The following is a 17,744-nucleotide window of genomic DNA, read 5'->3' as shown; positions in this document are numbered from 1 at the left end:
AAGCGGGGAAATATTAGAGTAGTCCTGCACTCTTGCAGGTGGCGTCTTGTTGAGAAGATGCGCTGAAAGCGGATGGCTCATTGCTGGAATTACCGTCGACGGTGACGTCATCGACGGGGCTGGCGCCGATGGAATCTTCGTCGATGAGACCTCCGTCGACGGGGTTGACGTCGATAGAATCTTCGTTGACGAGACCGACATCGACGGGGCTGACGTCGACGGGGCGACGTCGACGGGACTGTCGTCGACGGGCTCTTCGTCTACGAGATCTTCGTCTGCGAAAGGCTCTTTGTCGTCGATGACTTCAACGTCGATGGGGCGTTCGTCGACGATGAATTCGATGTAAATGGGGCTTTCGCCGACGACGACTTCGTCGACGATGGCGTCGGCGTCGTTGGAACAGTCGTTGACGATGTTTTAGAGAAAATAGAAGAAATGTCCTTAGCCCCAGAAGATTTCTTTGAGGAAACCTTCGCTGACACAATAGGTGAGGTGATAGAAGAAGTAGACACTGTAGCAGAAGAGCTTGAGGTGGTAGAAATCACAGATACCGTGTGAGAAGACACCAGAGCAACAGTTTTTGCCTGGGCTGTACTCACAGTTTTTGTTGAAGATCCTGAGGTTGGAGTTGATGGAGATCCAAGGGGAGGAGACGATGACCTCCTTGCGGGTTCTGTAGCTCGATGAAAGGATTTGTGATGTTTTTTCCTCTCAAGAGAGGAGCTATCTTTGGATCTGGCTCTTTTGCTTGAAGTAGAATCTCTGTCCTCATCATCTCTAGAAGATGATTTTAGCCATAAAAGAACCCTTGCCTCCCTGTCGCTGATAGTTTTGGCAGGGAAGGTGCAGCAAATCCTGCAATCCTTCACAATGTGAGAGGGATGTAGACAGTAGATGCATTCAGAGTGCTGATCATCCACATGGACCCTCTTTTTAGAACAGGTCCTGCAGGCCTTGAAAAGGGCTTTCTTTTCAGACATTCTGAAGGAACAAGTAGAAAACTGAGTAGGCTCTCAGGGAGACTCCCTTCCACACGACGTGCGGTGAAAATCTGAGGAGAACTGCCTCTGCTGGGAAGGTTCTAGAGGGTGCTGACAGCTGATTGGTTGGAACTTCTTTTTCAGTTCTTTTTATATAATGAGGTAGATAGGCTGCTAAGTTTTGGGCCTTGTTGATTTTTGGCAAACTATCACCATGCTCGTGCCCCTATTGGTGGCCGTCCTCATTAGGACCTCCTCCGCCTCCGGTATCTAAGGTCAGAAACATAGGCGTCATATTTGATGACAAGCTGTCCTTCGTACCCCATGTTAATGCTGTGGTCTCATCCTCATTCTATAAACTTAGAATGATAAAGAAGCTCTTAACTTTTTTAGCACTCAATGCTTGAAAAACCCTAGTAAGCAACTTAGTCATGTCGATCATCGACTACTGCAATGGTCTCCTCATAAATGCACAGAGTAAAATACTCAATAAATTACAGCTAGTCCAGAATTCAGCGGCCAGAACCTTATCAGGAATCCCCAAATACAAATCCATCTCTCATATACTTCGACTTTATCAATGGCTCCCGATAAAAAAACGCATTAAGTTCAAGGCCCTTTGCATTGCATACAAAGCCTCAGGTAACTCCGGACCTTTGTTCTTGAAGGAGGCCCTGGGTGCCTACATCCCTAACAGATAACAAAACAGAACAATTGCCAATACTGAGCAAAAATCCTAAACTTCTTTAATAACCCGAACCTAAGAATAAAACATATAGGTCCACACTTTCTACTGTGCCATCAATTATTTTATTTGGCAAAATCTTTCAATTCAATTTATCAAAAATTGCTTTTATATACATGTGCATTAACAATGAATACAAAAAGGAAATATATATACAAGACTAAATTTCGCAATCTCCAAGACACCTCCCCACATTCAATGCAAACCTACAGACATACCTCATACGAACTCACCAAACACTTATACCACACACTCACACCATACAACTGCCACACCGGTTGACGAGTTTCGAACCCAACTACTTGTAGGGTTCTCATCAGGACCATGAAGTTCTTATTGAATAGACAGACCAAATCTGCTGCCTCAAAACAACAACGACCTAAATGTTCAAACAGGGGTCTTGTGTGTATCTTCACTGAAATGATGTGCCGGTTCAGGGGAACCCTCCATATCATGTCGAGAAATCACTGACCGCTTTACTCCATGTTTCCAGGTTATCAGTGTCAAATGATATTGAGGAGACAGCCGATCGTTTTAACATCTGCATGTTACAGATAAATATATGGATGCAGAACAATTGCCTTAAATTAAATGGAGAAAAAACAGAGGTTTTTCTACTAGGGTCAAACACCTCTTTTTGGTCCCCAAGATAGTGGCCGGCTGATTTGAGTGCCCAACTCCTGTCACAAAGGTTAAGAACCTAGGGGTAGTATTTGATGAAAGACTGGCATTAGAATGTCAAATCAAAAAGCTTGCCTCCACCTTTTGGGGCATTTTAAAAATGATTAGGAAGATCCGTCCTTTCATCCCCTTGGATGCATTAAAAACGGTGGTCACAGCCCTGGCCCTATCACGACTGGACTATGGCAATGCCCTATGTGTGGGACTACAGTCGCAGTACCTACTCAAGCTTCAACGAATGCAGAATGCAGCGGCAAGACTGATTCTGGATATCCCTAAATATGAACCAGTCTCTCATCGACTGAGAGATCTCCACTGGCTCCCAGTGGGAAAGAGAATTATATTTAAGTTGCAATGCCTAGCATATAAAGCCCTACAGGGAAAAGGGCCACTGTATCTGAGGACACACCTCAGGAAATATATGCCAGCTGGAAATGTAAGGTCTGCTCAGACACAACTACTGTCAATCCCTAGGTACAAGCAGGCTCGCTGGTGGGGCAGGAGCTTCCTATTAGAAAAGCGAAGATTTGGAATTCTCTACCTATGTCGATAAAAAACAGAAAGTCGCTGATGTCATTTAAAAGATTGCTGAAAACATGGATATTCACTAACTGAAAAGTCAGTAGTACAACGAATTTTCAAAATATCAGCATTTCTGCCATTCCCAGCGCCAAGATGCACTTGGGCATACACGTGCTTTATAAGTCTGTAAATGAAATCATGATTGGGGATTCCAGATAGGCATGGGGCACAGACAGCATGGTTCTTTGTCATCTCACAATATGTATGGTAGTTAGTAATCCTGGCCCCTTCTCTTGTCATATGACTTCTTTGAATGGCTCACACAGGCAAGGAGCCGGATTGCCCTGTGGTTACTTATTAACTCTTGGATTCCTATCCCGTTTGGAATATGCTTATGCTTTTGCTGCTATCTTTTAACAGATTCCTGCCTGTCTACAGCTGCTTTTTTTTGCTTTTTCTTAATATTTTGTACCTTGTCTAGTTCTGAAAGCATATTATCTGTGCAGTGTCTTTAACGTTAGTATTGGTTTTTCCCCACCTGAACCTTTCACTTAGCGAATTCTTCACTGAATTAGATTGTCTCCGGCTTGGCTGCCCAAGGAACTTAGACTTAGGGGTTTCTTGAGACCAGCTGGGTAGTCAATTTATTTATTTATAGAATAGAGCTGATCTGCCTTCCTAGGAAATGAATAGGTTTTTTTGTCAAATGTTTTTCCTATGGTTAAAGTGTAGGGTAAAAAGGAATTCTGAAGGGGACAGATTAAGAACCTCTTAGTTATTTCTACTCTTCAACCTATGTATTTTGAGCCCGAAGACTGCTGACGAAAAGGTATCTTGCAAGCGTTGTTTCTGAGCAAGAGTGCCTTGGTTTAGGCACCCTCTCTTCCTGTTTACTGGTCCCGCCTGAGCTCTAGGCATCCCTGTGGTGAATAGAGGTGTGTCTTATTCACCCGAACCTGTCTATCTGGAAACCTTTAAGTGTGACACCCGACAGCTAAAGCTGTCTGTAACGAGATAAAGAAATGTAAAGACACATGTGCCTCACCATTACCCAGAAATCTTAATCGTCCTTCATTCTGTGCCTTCTTGATTGCTACTTTTGACCATATGTGGAAATCTCAGGATTAGACCCATGCAAGGTAGTGTGTTCACAGAGGTTCATGGTTGTGGAACTCACCAACCCAGTTACATAACCTACACCATGCAATATGTAGTTTCATGGAAAATGCAATGCAAACATATAGGTAGTTATAACACAATAAACCAACAAATACGCAATTAAAGATGGTAGGTAGAAAGGGAATATTAAATGTTATGTAAAGAAATATGGAAATAGCCCACATTTCTAAATGTAACCAAAATTCATTCAACATATATCAAATATCTCATTGTCCAGTTACACCTATCTTCTTTCCCACAAAATGCACATTGGGTGCAGCAAGAAATTGCCATTCCTTTACACATTTCTCATTGAAGGGTCATAGGACTCGATGGTCATTGTTCCAGATCACCCCTCAAAGCTGTCTTTGATGGGTAGCTGTTGAAGTTTGCACTAGTACGGATCTCACACTGTTGGAAGTGTTAGGGATCTTGAACTGGCTACCAAGTTCCCCTGCGTGATGCAATGGTATCTCTCCAGCACTTATAATAAGCTTTACATGCATAGCCTCAATCTACCAAACCACCCAGTCAAAGAATGACTGTGTTAAGTTCACAAACTTAGAGAATCTGTCTTCCAATTATTTTAAATTAATACAAGGGAGGTGTATTTCAATCTTCCCAATTAAATTTCTTTTCTTATTTCTGCTACAATCGGAACTATAAGAACTATGTAAATCGGTAAGAAATTAATTATCTAGAATTCCCATGGAATTGTTGAAGGTATTTGTACAGCACTTTCAGTAAAACATTATGAACATTTGTAAAACATGCTTATCAGGTCCAGTAAAACATGACAAAACACAAGTAGGTGGACAGGGAGGACTTGACTGCCATTCTGCAAAAAGGACTGTGCTCTAGGGGCCCTGTGGTTTATTGATGTCACAGATTGAATAGGGAACGTTCTGTTTTATATAAACCAGGTTTACCTTATCAACATCACAGTACTGGGTTTCTAAGGAGCTAAAAACTACTAGTACTAAAATAACAGGCACATTAATGAGGAACGAAATGAGAAAGATTCATCCTGCAGACAAAATATACTCTCTAAGGAAATTCATAAAGTCCCTCATTAGTCCTGAATTGAGAGATTTCATTAATTAACCAAGATATAGACAGAGGATAGAATCTTTAAAGATTCAAGAAATATGATGAGAACAAAATTATAATTCCACCACAGAGAAAGTCATAATCTAAAGATGGTGCATGTTCTACCAGAAGTAAATATATGTTCGGCAATCACAAGTGATGAAGAACTATTAGGGAAACTAACTTTCAAACGTGTCTGTTGCTGAGTTTATGGAAGCACCTTGCACCCTAACCAACAGATAATGATTCCTCTTTCAACAGCATCAGTTGTGCTATTATTCATACCCACTGCATCTTCCGTCATACCTTCCAGACACGGAATCCCATGAAGCCAGCGAAGAGAAAAAGCAACAAGGAGGTACCAATCTTCAGGTCCGTCAAAACCACCATCCCCACGTTGACAAAGAGCACCATCCCGCTGACAACCAGCATGGTGTTTAGCAGGGTGCGGTCAAAGCTGGAGGTGCGGACCTTCACCACTGGCAGTAACTGCTCCAGGCCCTCAAGCGGGATGTCCTTGAAAGATTTCAGCACCAAATGCGCGTTCTTTGGCCTTGCAGCTACTAATACCCTTTTGAAGTAGCGCCTGGAATGAGAGAGAAGCACAAAGGTAACAGGTAGTTGCATCTTGCTTTGCAGTACCCCTTCCCTACAGTCCCCAGAAATTCCTCTCATACTCACTCCTACATTTAATATTTTAACTTCTATATCCCATGTTCCCCTGCTGCTCGTAGGAGGCTGTGTGTGCATCCAGGCCCTTCCATATGTTCCAGACGTGCTTTTAAGAGCACACCATTGTACTAGTACTCCTTCGCTGATTGCTTTTTTTCTCCTACGAACACATAGTCTTCTCTGTCCTACTTGAGCTGTGCCTGGTTTGTGCTACCTAGGGAACTTCCTTCTTCTGTTGCTGGAGTTCTCCTTCCACCACCTTATGCATCCAGTCTGTCCTCTATGTCCTTAGTGCAAGACATTCTTCCACTCTCTGTTCCCCTAACATGCTCTTTCCAGAAAGGGCATCTGAGATAGAGATAGAGATATATATAGAGATATATATATAGAGAGATATATATAGAGATATATATATATATATATATATATATATATATATATATATATATATATATATATATATATATATATATATATATCTGATGCCAGTAGGTCGCCAGTAGGTAGTTATAGTTAGGACCTATCTTCCATTGGAAATCCGCAAAATTCTATTTGGAATAACTTTGGCGCCGGTTGACGAATCTTCGTGAAATTTTCAAAACTGGTGGGGCGCTCCAGTCCACTCCTATCCTGAAAGTCTCGAGGTGATTCGTCAAGCGGGGGCCAAGAAAAAAGGGGGGTCCCAAAACATGTTTTTCCCATGCAATTTTCCATAGGAACCTTTAATCGCAGCTACAGCCCGAACTGCTGTACGGAATTACACCAAATTTGTAAAAAAGAGGAAGTCCTTGGTTCACACTCGTGCCTTTTGGTTAAATTGTGTAAATCGGTTCAGCAGTTTTTTAGATATTAAAGGAAAAAAATACATATATATCTGGGCAGAGCCTAACAACACATCTCATCGTGAGATCTGATTGGCTGTAAGCACTTCATCAAAGAAGTGTTGGCAGTCATCTTGGGACCAGTATACATGATAGCACCTCATTAAAATGTGTTGCAGTTAATAGAAGGTTTTAAGACTTTAGTTACATTTTAAATCATTTGTTGATGGTACCATACTCATTTTAGCAACTGTGGTGTGTTTCAAGGTGATTTTACCATGTGAAAAAGCCTTCTTCTGGGACATCATGAATCATGTTTGAGAGAAAACTATTTTCTTATGCTTTTCCCACAGAGGTTTGGAAGGTGATCTATAAGCTAAACTGAGAGCATATTGTTTGTAAATTCACATTATCTGTCTAAGTCATGTGAGAATGAAGTCTGACATTCTCAGTAAAACATGTACATCCAACAAGGGCAGAGACTGTCAATTGATTCCTTTGTGTTCTACTGCAGGTTCCCAGAGTGTTCTAAAGAACAACTAGAGTGCTAACAGCCTTACTCATGACAAAAGTATAGCACACCTGAAGCCATCTTGATTGGAATAAAGTGGTAACTCTTAAAACATTTAATTTAAAAAGGAACATGAGGGGGTTCATTTTGCCCTAGAAAGTATGATTAGTGCTGCAGAAAGAAAAATTAGGGCACATTTTGAGTGACTTCTCAAATCCTCTTCTATTTCATTAAAAGAAATTCTGACATGCAGACTGAAACATGCACCTTCAATACCAGGAGCAGACTTCCCTGGTGAGCAGTAGCTTTACTACAGTGATCTAATGAGCAAATGGAGTGTAAAACACTGAAAGTATTTCCTACTGAGAAGACTGTAGTAAATGAGAAAATTAGAAAACTTCAAAACAAATAAGTCTCCCAAGATGGCCACCAGAGACAAAAGAGCCCAAATGTAGCACAAATATCACCCACTCTCAACTACTCTCTGATGACCTGGATTCTCTGGCTCTAAGGAAGCTCTGCTGACCCGGTTCTATGGCTCTAAAGCAGTTCTGCTGACCTGGTTCTCTGGCTCTAGAGCAGCCCTGCTGACCTGGTTCTTAGGCTCTAGAGCAGCTCTGCTTAAATCGTTCTCTGGCTCTAAAGCAGCCCTGCTGACCTGGTTCTATGGCTCTAAAGCAGCTCTGCTTAAATGGTTCTCTGGCTCTAAAGCAGCTCTGCTGACCTGGTTCTTAGGCTCTAGAGCAGCTCTGCTTAAATGGTTCTCTGGCTCTAAAGCAGCTCTGCTGACCTGGTTCTCTCTCTATAAATCAGCTCTGCTGACCTGGTTCTCTGCCTCTAGAGCAGCTCTGCTGGCATAGTTCTATGGCTTTAAAGCAGCTCTGCTGACCTGGTTCTCTGGCTCTAGCACAGCTCTGTTGACCTGGTTCTCTCCCTCTAAAGCAGCTCTGCTGACCTGGTTTCTCTGGCTCTAGAGCAGTTCTGCTGACCTGGTTCTCTCCCTCTAAATCAGCTCTGCTGACCAGGTTCTCTGCCTCTAGAGCAGCTCTGCTGACCTGGTTCTCTGGCTCTAAAGCAGCTCTGCTGACCTGGTTCTATGGCCCTAAAGCAGCTCTGCTGACCTGGTTCTCTGGCTCTAGAGCAGTTCTGCTGACCTGGTTCTCTGGCTCTAAAGCAGCTCTACTGACCTGGTTTTATCCCTCTAAAGAACTATGCTGACCTGGTTCTCTGGCTCTAAAGCAGTTCTGCTGACCTGGTTCTCTCCCTCTAAAGCAGCTCTGCTGACTTGTTTTCTCTGGCTCTACAGCAGCTCTGCTGACCTGGTTCTCAGCCTCTAGAGCAGCTCTGCTGACCTGGGGTCTCTGGTTCTAGAGCAGCTCTGCTGACCATCTTCTTAGGCTCTAGAGCAGCTCTGCTGACCTGGTTCTCTGACTCTACAACGGCTCTGCTGACATGGTTGTCTGGTTCTAAAGCAGCTCTGCTGACCTGGTTTCTCTGGCTTTACAGCAGCTCTGCTGACCTGATTCTCTGGCTCTACAGCAGCTCTGCTGACCTGGGTCTCTGGCTCTACAACAGCTCTGCTGACCTGGTTCTCTGACTCTACAACGGCTCTGCTGACATGGTTGTCTGGTTCTAAAGCAGCTCTGCTGACCTGGTTTCTCTGGCTTTACAGCAGCTCTGCTGACCTGATTCTCTGGCTCTACAGCAGCTCTGCTGACCTGGGTCTCTGGCTCTACAACAGCTCTGCTGACCTGGTTATCTGGCTCTAAAGCAGCTCTGCTGACCTGTTCTATGGCTCTAAAGCAGCTCTGTCCACTTCTACAATCATCCTGACAGAAGCATTGAGACAAGTGGTACAGTCAAATGTGCACAGTATATGCGGTCCCTTAACCCCTTGCAGACTACTGAGTGAGTCCGGCAAAAGTCCAGGTAATAGTCATGCTTGTCTGGAATCACACTGTGAGTCTGTGTCCACTCCTACAATCATCATGACAGAAGTATGTCCTTATCTAATCCCTCTGCTGAAACATAAGTCCTTATAAACGTATCCTGCTGTCAACTACTAACACTATAGGAACCTATTAACTGTCTATTCACTTGCAGAATGACTCAGGCATTGAGACAAGCAGTGTTACAGTCAAATGTGCACAATGTATGTGGTCCCTTAACCCCTTGCAGACTAATGAATTAGTCCTGCAAAAGTTCAGGTAATAGTCATTCTTGTCTGGAATCACACTGTGAGTCTGTGTCCACTCCTACAATCATCCCGACAGAAGCATGTTCTTATCTAATCACTCTGCTGAAACATAGGCACTTATAAACGTATCGTGCTGTCAGACTACTAGCACTCTAGGAACCCAGTCACTGTCTATGCATTTGCAGAATGACTCAGGCATTGAGACAATACCTAAGCACTTATACATTAACTGAGCACTCTGTTTGCAGCACTGTCATCATTCTAGTAAAGAACAATGACCTAGGCACCAACATTAGTACACATACAATATTCTGTGCACAATCCCTACAAACCTCTAAGCTAAGCAGATACATACTATTGGTACACTCCACTAAATACTGAAGTAGTACTCATGCAGCCTAGGATACCTCCTGTCAGTCTCATGCAGTTCGTCAATCAGCCATCCAGCACTATGTTCTTATTGTATCACTCTGCCAATACCTAAGCACTTATGGGGCAGATTTACAAGCCCCCTGCGCCACCAGTACGTCTCTTTTTGTAACGTGGTGATGGCGCTGGGGACTCCTCCATATTTACAAGGAGAGGAAAAGCCACCCTGCGGTGCTTTTCCTCTCCTGGAAAATACAACCCATTCAAACGCAGCACTTTGCGTTGAAGGGGCATTCCATGTGTGTTGCTGTGTCTGTTCCCACACAACACCCATGGAATAACACATCTCAAGACTTACGAGAAAGTGTAAATCTGTAGATATGTGTGAATGGTGCGCCACCCCAGAGGTGGTGTAGCGAGGCACAACAAGGAGAAATGTTTTCATTTCTCCTCGTTTTTTCCTCTTTCAATGCATGCTGCATTCCACAGCACACATTGAAGGAGGAAAATGCCTTTAGTGATTGTTTTCGTGCAGGGAGTAGTCCCTTCCTGCACAAAAACAATCTCTCCACGACACAGATATTCTTGCACCATGGTGCAAGGATGCCTGCGTCACTGCATGGCTGCAGTTTGTGTGCTAGTGCAGAGGGAGCACAGAATTGCGACATATTCCTGTAAATATGTCACATCCCTGTGCTTCAGAAGTGCCGCAGTGCGGTGCTGCTAAATGGCGTGCAGTGTCACGGTGCAGCACTTCCTCATAGATCTGCCCCTATAAATTTACCATATAGTACTAAAGCATTCTTTCAGTCAAACATGCTCTACACATACATTCAACCAAACTTTCAGACATTACCATGCAATTATAGTTCTTTTTTTTAAAACGAGATAAGGTAGTTCTGAACTTTTTTTTTCTTGTTTTTTTTGTTTTCGATTTGTTTTGTAGTTTTTTAACAATTTTGAACTTATTTCAACTTATATTTGTTTTTTAAAAATTGAACAAAAAAGGAACTAAGTAAACAGTTAGCTTTTGTAATTCAACATCATTCCCAAAAAAAAAAAATGTGCATTTGTGGTTCTGTTGAGCTGCACATATAGCGCACACTGACTGTTCACCACAACAGATGATGGTTTTGCACTTAGTGCAGTGCTGCTGCAGAAAAGCAAATTCTGGGCGAATGTCTACTGGTGGTGCTGAAGTGGACGCTCCGGAGGTACTAGCAATGCTTGGTGGTAGATTTTTTTGCTGCACGCCTCATTTCTTCTTGTGCCAGATTCTTCGGGTGAATGGTCCGCAGATGTTTATACATACTCGCTGTTCCACAGGAGTATTTCTTGTCATTGCCTCGCGTCAGGACCCTGTCACACAGCAGGCATGTGACTTTTCTTGCGTTGACCTTTTTTTCTCCGGCAGGAAAGGTGAAACATTTCCATACCACTGATTCAGGCCTCTGTTTGAGTGGTTCTTCCTCCAAGATATCTTCATCTGAAGAATGATGAGGAGCTTGCGAACCAGATGCCATTTCTCCAATGCAATTATTTAAAAACACCCAAAAAATTCCAAAGCCAGCTCTGGAAGAAGAGGAGATGTCTCTCATCCACTGCTCCAAACAGAATAATTTAAATTGGTGGGGTCCTTCAGTAGTTGCAGTGGGAAATGTTATGAACCAATCAAATCTTTTTTTGAGGTCACATGGGATCCGCGTACCGTGCGCTCATGAAGCGCGCACCCGACGCAACTTCGCAAAATATATTTAAAAATAATATACGTTTATTACAAGTAGAAATATCTTATTTTACTGAATACCTTAGATAATCTTTTGCCTTAACATGTACATTAAAGACACGTACATATCATTTTAGAACATAAAAAAATTCACGGGAGTTGCGCACCCAGCGCGCCCCAGCACGTATATGAAGTCACGTGGGGCCAGCCACCGCGCAAGCGTCTCGTACCGTAATACGCATGTGTCACGAATGCGCGGGATCAGGAGTCGCGGACCAGTCCCATACCGGTCGTGCACGCCGCATAACATTGTACTTATATGACGTAACTGAAATAAAACACGCATTCGTCGCTTACTATATGCGGATCCTTCACGACTTTTCCAAAATGGCAGCTAGAATACGCGGACCGGCTGCGGTAGGTACGCTTTGGGTGCGCAACTCCCCCAAAAAATGATGAAACTGTTTTTTTTTAAAAGAAAACGATATCAATATATTAGATACAAAACAAAATAATTAAAAATATTTCAGTTTTAAATTTATTTTAATTTTTTTGAAATTTTCAGAAAAATATATAATGTTGTTTAATAAATAAAATATTTATAAATAAACAGTTAAAAAACTGTAGAAATTCAGTACAAAAAAAGGTATAACTACTACTGCACTTAAAAATTTGCATTTAAAAAACCTTTGAAATTCACTGAAAAAACCATAGGTTTCATGAGTGTTATAGTTAGCTGGACATTTCACTCGTACAAAACCATAGAAATTCCTCCGTTATAGTTAGTTGTGCTAACTATAACTTGCGCGCCCGCAATGCACTGCTGATGATGTCACATATTACATCATTCATGACATGGTCAGTGACATCGCAAATGACATCACTGATGACATCATCCACGTGACAATCTGATACACCTCATCACACACTAGTATAACCTTTGATCACTCACTGTAAAATACAGAGTACCATATTTGAAAGCATTGACACACACATACCAGTTACTACATACACACTCACTTATTCCCAAGTCTACACACACAACTGTCCATTCACCCACAGAATCACTTAGACATGCAGTCACTGATCAATGGTAACACTATCAAATGTACTCATACACCTATATAGACATTGACACATCAGCAGTCATCCTAGTTGGTTATGCAGTAATGCTACTCACGCATAAAAAGAATCAATCGCACTTACATTTACTCACCTCCACAGTTATATACACACCTGATTTATACATACACATAATAAATCAGTTACAATGTTAAAAAATCACTATTACAATTATACACTCCTTCATACAGTTACTCTCACAATCACTGACTCTTACATATACTTATTTATATACACCAACTCTTATTTTTCTACTTTATTGGAGACGTACCGCTGACACATATATTCACTTACCAACACACAAATAAACACACTCAGACACCCAAACAACTGTTTCATTAAACACTCCTAACCCTATGCCTAGACAATCAACCACTCACACATCTATGCATAGAATTACAACTCCCCCACCCAACCACAGATATACTCATGTAGTTAGTGACCAATTGATGCAGCAGGTTATATAACAACAGAGACAGTGATACACACATTCACATAGGGGGCCACGGGTCTCGGTGATTCCCGAGACCCATGTGGACCAGCACCAGGTGATTGATGGCTCACCCGCCCCTCGGGCCCATCCAGGGCACCTAATACAGTTAAATTATTGTGGCGGACAGGCACTGCATGGCCCATAAGTCTTTGCGGTTATTCACCTAAAAGCAACTCATTTGAGGGCTGAACGGAATTACACGAAATTTGGCAGATGGGTAGAGTTCTGTTCACAGATTGTGCTTTTTGTTAAACTGTGTAAATCCGTTCAGTAGTTTCTGAGAAAATCGCAAGTAAAATCATAGCGATATCAGTTCAGCACGCGTACGGCAATCTGTTCAATTACAAGCGTAAGCTGTATGCTGATTTGCTGTGAACTGTATGTCAACACTCGAAACCAAGAAGTGTTGGCGGCCATCTTGTGCCTCGCTAGAACCGAGTCACAAGAAAACAGTAAAGGAAAGTTGCGAAATAAGGGAAGGGGGTAGGCTAGAAACATTCTGACGCTCTAAATGTGTTTGTACTTATGTGTTTGTATTTATATAGCGCCTTCTACCCAGAGGTCTCGTAGCGCTGTATTCATACCGCTGTGGAACCCTTCCTCTGAGATGTCCACTCCTGGGCACCCCCAAGGTGAAGCCAGGCATCCAAGCGCTGCTGGGCCGTTGTGGAGATTAAGCAAGCTATTGCCCAGAGTCACAGAGTGGGACCCATGATTAGACTAGGCACCGAGGCGAGAATTATCAGGTCCGGGGAGATTGAGTCCAAGAGTCGCCGAGGCAGGAACTGAACCCTGGTCCCGGGCCAGACCTCTGCATCAGGGTCTGCCACTCTAACCATTGAGCCACGCTTCTCCACTCTAGGCTTGCACAGGGGGTCGTACTTGGATGTTTAGGCTCTATTTTTTATTTTTATTTTTTAAAGAAAAATCGAGGCGTACTCGTTTGGAAAGACGTACAATTACGAGCAAGAGCTGCATGTTGATTGGTTGTCAATACTCAAAAACAGGAAATGTTGGCAACCATCTTGTTTGTCGCGAGAGCCGAGTCACAAGAAAACAGTAAAACAAAGTTGAGATATAAAAGGGCAGGGTAGAAACATTCTGACTCTATAGTCTTGGTCAGGGGGGTGGTACATGGATCTTTAGGCTCAATTTTTATTTAAAAAAATGGCGGGGTATTGTGCAGTACTTGTATGCAGTGGAAAAGGTGGAAAAAAACTAGAAGTCTGTTTTGTGTATTAGGTCCGGGGGGGAGGGGGCAATTTTTAGAGCTATATTTCTATGACAGTATGTAAAACTTTCCATTTTTTTTTTGCTGCATCAGTTGTACTGTCTACGCATGTGCAGCCTTGTTTGCAAGTGCACTTTTTTTACTTTTTCTTCAAGTTCGCCAAGCAAACCTCTCCTGATTTTAGGTATTAAATTTGCCGCTTTGTTTTCGCGGGTCATGTGTGTTATTTGGTGCTATACTTTTGTAATATATTAATATATGGCACGGCCACCAGCTGCTGCGTGTGCCCCTTGCCTGCCCTCTGCCTCGCTGCTGCCTCGTTTGCCGGTTGCCGGCTGCCTCCGCTGCGGGGATTGTTTTTACCTTGTTTTTACCTTGTTTTGTCGCTAATTTGTGCCTGTTCTGTGTAATCTCATCTTGCCCTTGTTTTGTCGATAATTTGTGCCTGTTTTCTTTAAATCTCCATTTTGCCCGTGTTTAGGTTTTTCCTTCCTTGTTGTCCGCCTACCTCGCCGCCCTCCGCCCTCCCTTCCCGCCACCGCCGCTTTTCCCCGCCCCTTTTTCTATTCTGTACCCTCCCCGCTCCCGCCTCCCAGCTGCTCCGCCCACCCGCGCACTTGGCCTTAAATGGCGACCGTGCGACGCAGGTGAGTGTGACCCACTTGTGGGACACCCCCGCGCCGCACGGCCACCAGCTGCTGCGTGTGCCCATTGCCTGCCCTCTGCCTCGCTGCTGCCTCGTTTGCCGGTTGCCGGCTGCCTCCGCTGCGGGGATTGTTTTTACCTTGTTTTTACCTTGTTTTGTCGCTAATTTGTGCCTGTTCTGTGTAATCTCATCTTGCCCTTGTTTTGTCGATAATTTGTGCCTCTTTTCTTTAAATCTCCATTTTGCCCGTGTTTAGGTTTTTCCTTCCTTGTTGTCCGCCTACCTCGCCGCCCTCCGCCCTCCCTTCCCGCCACCGCCGCTTTTCCCCGCCCCTTTTTCTATTCTGTACCCTACCCGCTCCCGCCTCCCAGCTGCTCCGCCCACCCGCGCACTTCGCCTTAAATGGCGAACGCGCAGCGGTCACGCGCAGCGGGTGCGCCGTTTGTGCGCCGAAGGCGCGCCAAAGGTAAGCCCGCTGCGCCCGTCCGCGCCTGGACCGCGCCCAGTGCCAGGACCCCTGGCCCACGAAGACCCCGACCGACCCGCCTGACGTACTCCGCCGCCACCCTCACCGCTCTCAACACCGGCCGACTCCCAGAATGCCATCAAGCCACTCCACGACGTACCCACGGACCTTTCAGCTGCCACGCCTGCAAGTTCACCTGCATCCGGACCTGCCTCGCACCAGCACCCGCCAAGTCGAACACCAGCAGCACCCACCTCAAGTGCATCCTGCTCAACACCCGCTCCGTCCACAGACACGCCATCGAACTCTGGAACCTCCTAGACGCCACAGCCCCTGACGTTGCCTTCCTCACGGAGACCTGGATGAACGCCTCTTCAGCTCCCGACATCGCCATCGCTATCCCAGAGGGCTACAAGATCGTCCGGAGGGACCGAAACGCCAACCAGATGGGAGGAGGCATCGCCATCGTCCACAGGAGCACCATCCGTCTCACGACCAGCACCGACAACACCCTGACCAGCGCCGAACACCTGCACTTCCAGATCCACACCAACCCGAACACCACCCTCAGAGGCACCCTGATCTACCGACCCCCTGGACCACGCACGCAATTCAGCGAGGACATCGCCGACTTCGTCAGCCCGCATGCCCTCCCCTCCGCTGACTACATCCTCCTGGGAGACCTCAACTTCCATCTGGAGAACAACAACGACCGCAACACCAGCACCCTGCTCGACAACCTCGCCAACCTGGGACTCAAGCAACTGGTGTCCACCCCCACCCACCTCGCCGGACACACACTCGACGCAGTCTTCTCCTCCAGCACAGACATCGACTTCAGCCACGCCACAGAGCTTCAATGGACGGACCACAGCTGCGTCCACTTCACCTTCAAGAGAACGACGACCCACCAACACCAGCAACAGGCCGCCCGCAGAAGCTGGAACAAGATCACAGCAGACCAGCTCGCCACCTCCCTGAGCCAGCACCCTCCTGCCAGCTCAGCGAACCCCAGCCAGGCCGCCGACAACCTCACGAAGTGGATCAGCAACTGCGCGGACGAACTCGCCCCACTGAGGACCCCGCCTAGCAGACCCGGCAGCAAGAAGGCCCCATGGTTCACCGACGAACTCAAGAGCTCCAAGAAGAACTGCCGAGCCCTCGAGAAAGTCTGGAGAAGGGACCCGACACCGGACAACAGGACCTCCTTCAAACTTGCCACCCGGAAACACCACCAGCTGATCCGCGCCGCCAAGAAAACAGCATTCAAGGACCGGTTGGACAACAACGCACACAACTGCAAGGAACTCTTCAACATCGTGAAAGAGCTTTCCAACCCCAGCGCAGGAAACAACGACGTCACCCCATCGCAAGACCTCTGCAACTCCCTCGCATCATACTTCCACAACAAGATCGCGGACATACACAACAGCTTCAACAACCAACCAACGCACACCATGACCGAGCAACCACCCCCCACCACCACCCTCCACGCCTGGACCCCGATCAGCACCGAAGACACCATCCGCACGATGAACTCCATCCACTCCGGATCACCGACCGACCCCTGCCCTCACCACGTCTTCAACAAGGCCGACGCTGTCATCGCACCCCACCTGCGAGACATCATCAACACATCCTTCGACACCACCATCTTCCCCGAGAGCTGGAAACACGCCGAACTGAGCGCTCTACTCAAGAAACCAACAGCGGACCCCACCGACCTCAAGAATTACCGCCCCATCTCGCTCCTCCCGTTTCCAGCCAAAGTCATCGAGAAGACCGTCAACAAGCAGATGGCCGCCTTCCTCGAGACGAACGGATCCCTCGACCCCTCACAGTCCGGCTTCCGAGCCAACCACAGCACCGAGACCGCCCTCATCGCCGCCACCGATGACATCCGAGCCCTGATGGACAATGGAGAAACAGCGGCCCTCATCCTCCTAGACCTCTCCGCGGCATTCGACGCGGTCTGCCACCGCACCCTAGTACGGCGCCTCAGCAACATCGGAATCCAGGACAAGGCGCTGGAATGGATCATCTCCTTCCTCGACGGAAGAACACAGAGAGTCCGCCTACCACCGTACAAGTCAGAGGCCTCCGAAGTCATCTGCGGAGTCCCCCAAGGATCATCTCTGAGCCCCACCCTCTTCAACGTCTACATGAGCCCCCTCGCGGCCATCGTACGCAAACACAACCTCAGCATAATCTCCTACGCCGACGACACCCAGCTGATCCTCTCCCTGACCAACGACCCCGCCGCCGCCAGAGCCAACCTGCACGAAGGGATGAAAGAGGTAGCCGAGTGGATGACG

The 17,744-nt window shown here is 45.7% G+C and overlaps 1 protein-coding gene across 2 annotated transcripts in view; it reads right to left on the bottom strand.

The window, feature by feature from the left end:
• The window catches only part of TMEM143 (transmembrane protein 143), a 266,670-nt gene that overhangs the window by 36,482 nt on the left and 212,444 nt on the right, over positions 1 to 17,744 (bottom strand). For both annotated transcript variants that reach the window (XM_086930357.1, XM_086930356.1), the window contains exon 6: positions 5,482 to 5,761. In XM_086930357.1, the coding sequence (XP_086786483.1) occupies positions 5,482 to 5,761 (280 nt within the window). The remainder of the gene's footprint in view (positions 1 to 5,481; positions 5,762 to 17,744) is intronic.

Source organism: Lissotriton vulgaris, chromosome 7 (assembly GCF_964263255.1).
Source record: "Lissotriton vulgaris chromosome 7, aLisVul1.2, whole genome shotgun sequence".
Lineage (NCBI taxonomy): Eukaryota > Metazoa > Chordata > Amphibia > Caudata > Salamandridae > Lissotriton > Lissotriton vulgaris.
This window is presented reverse-complemented; position numbering and strand designations above follow the sequence as displayed.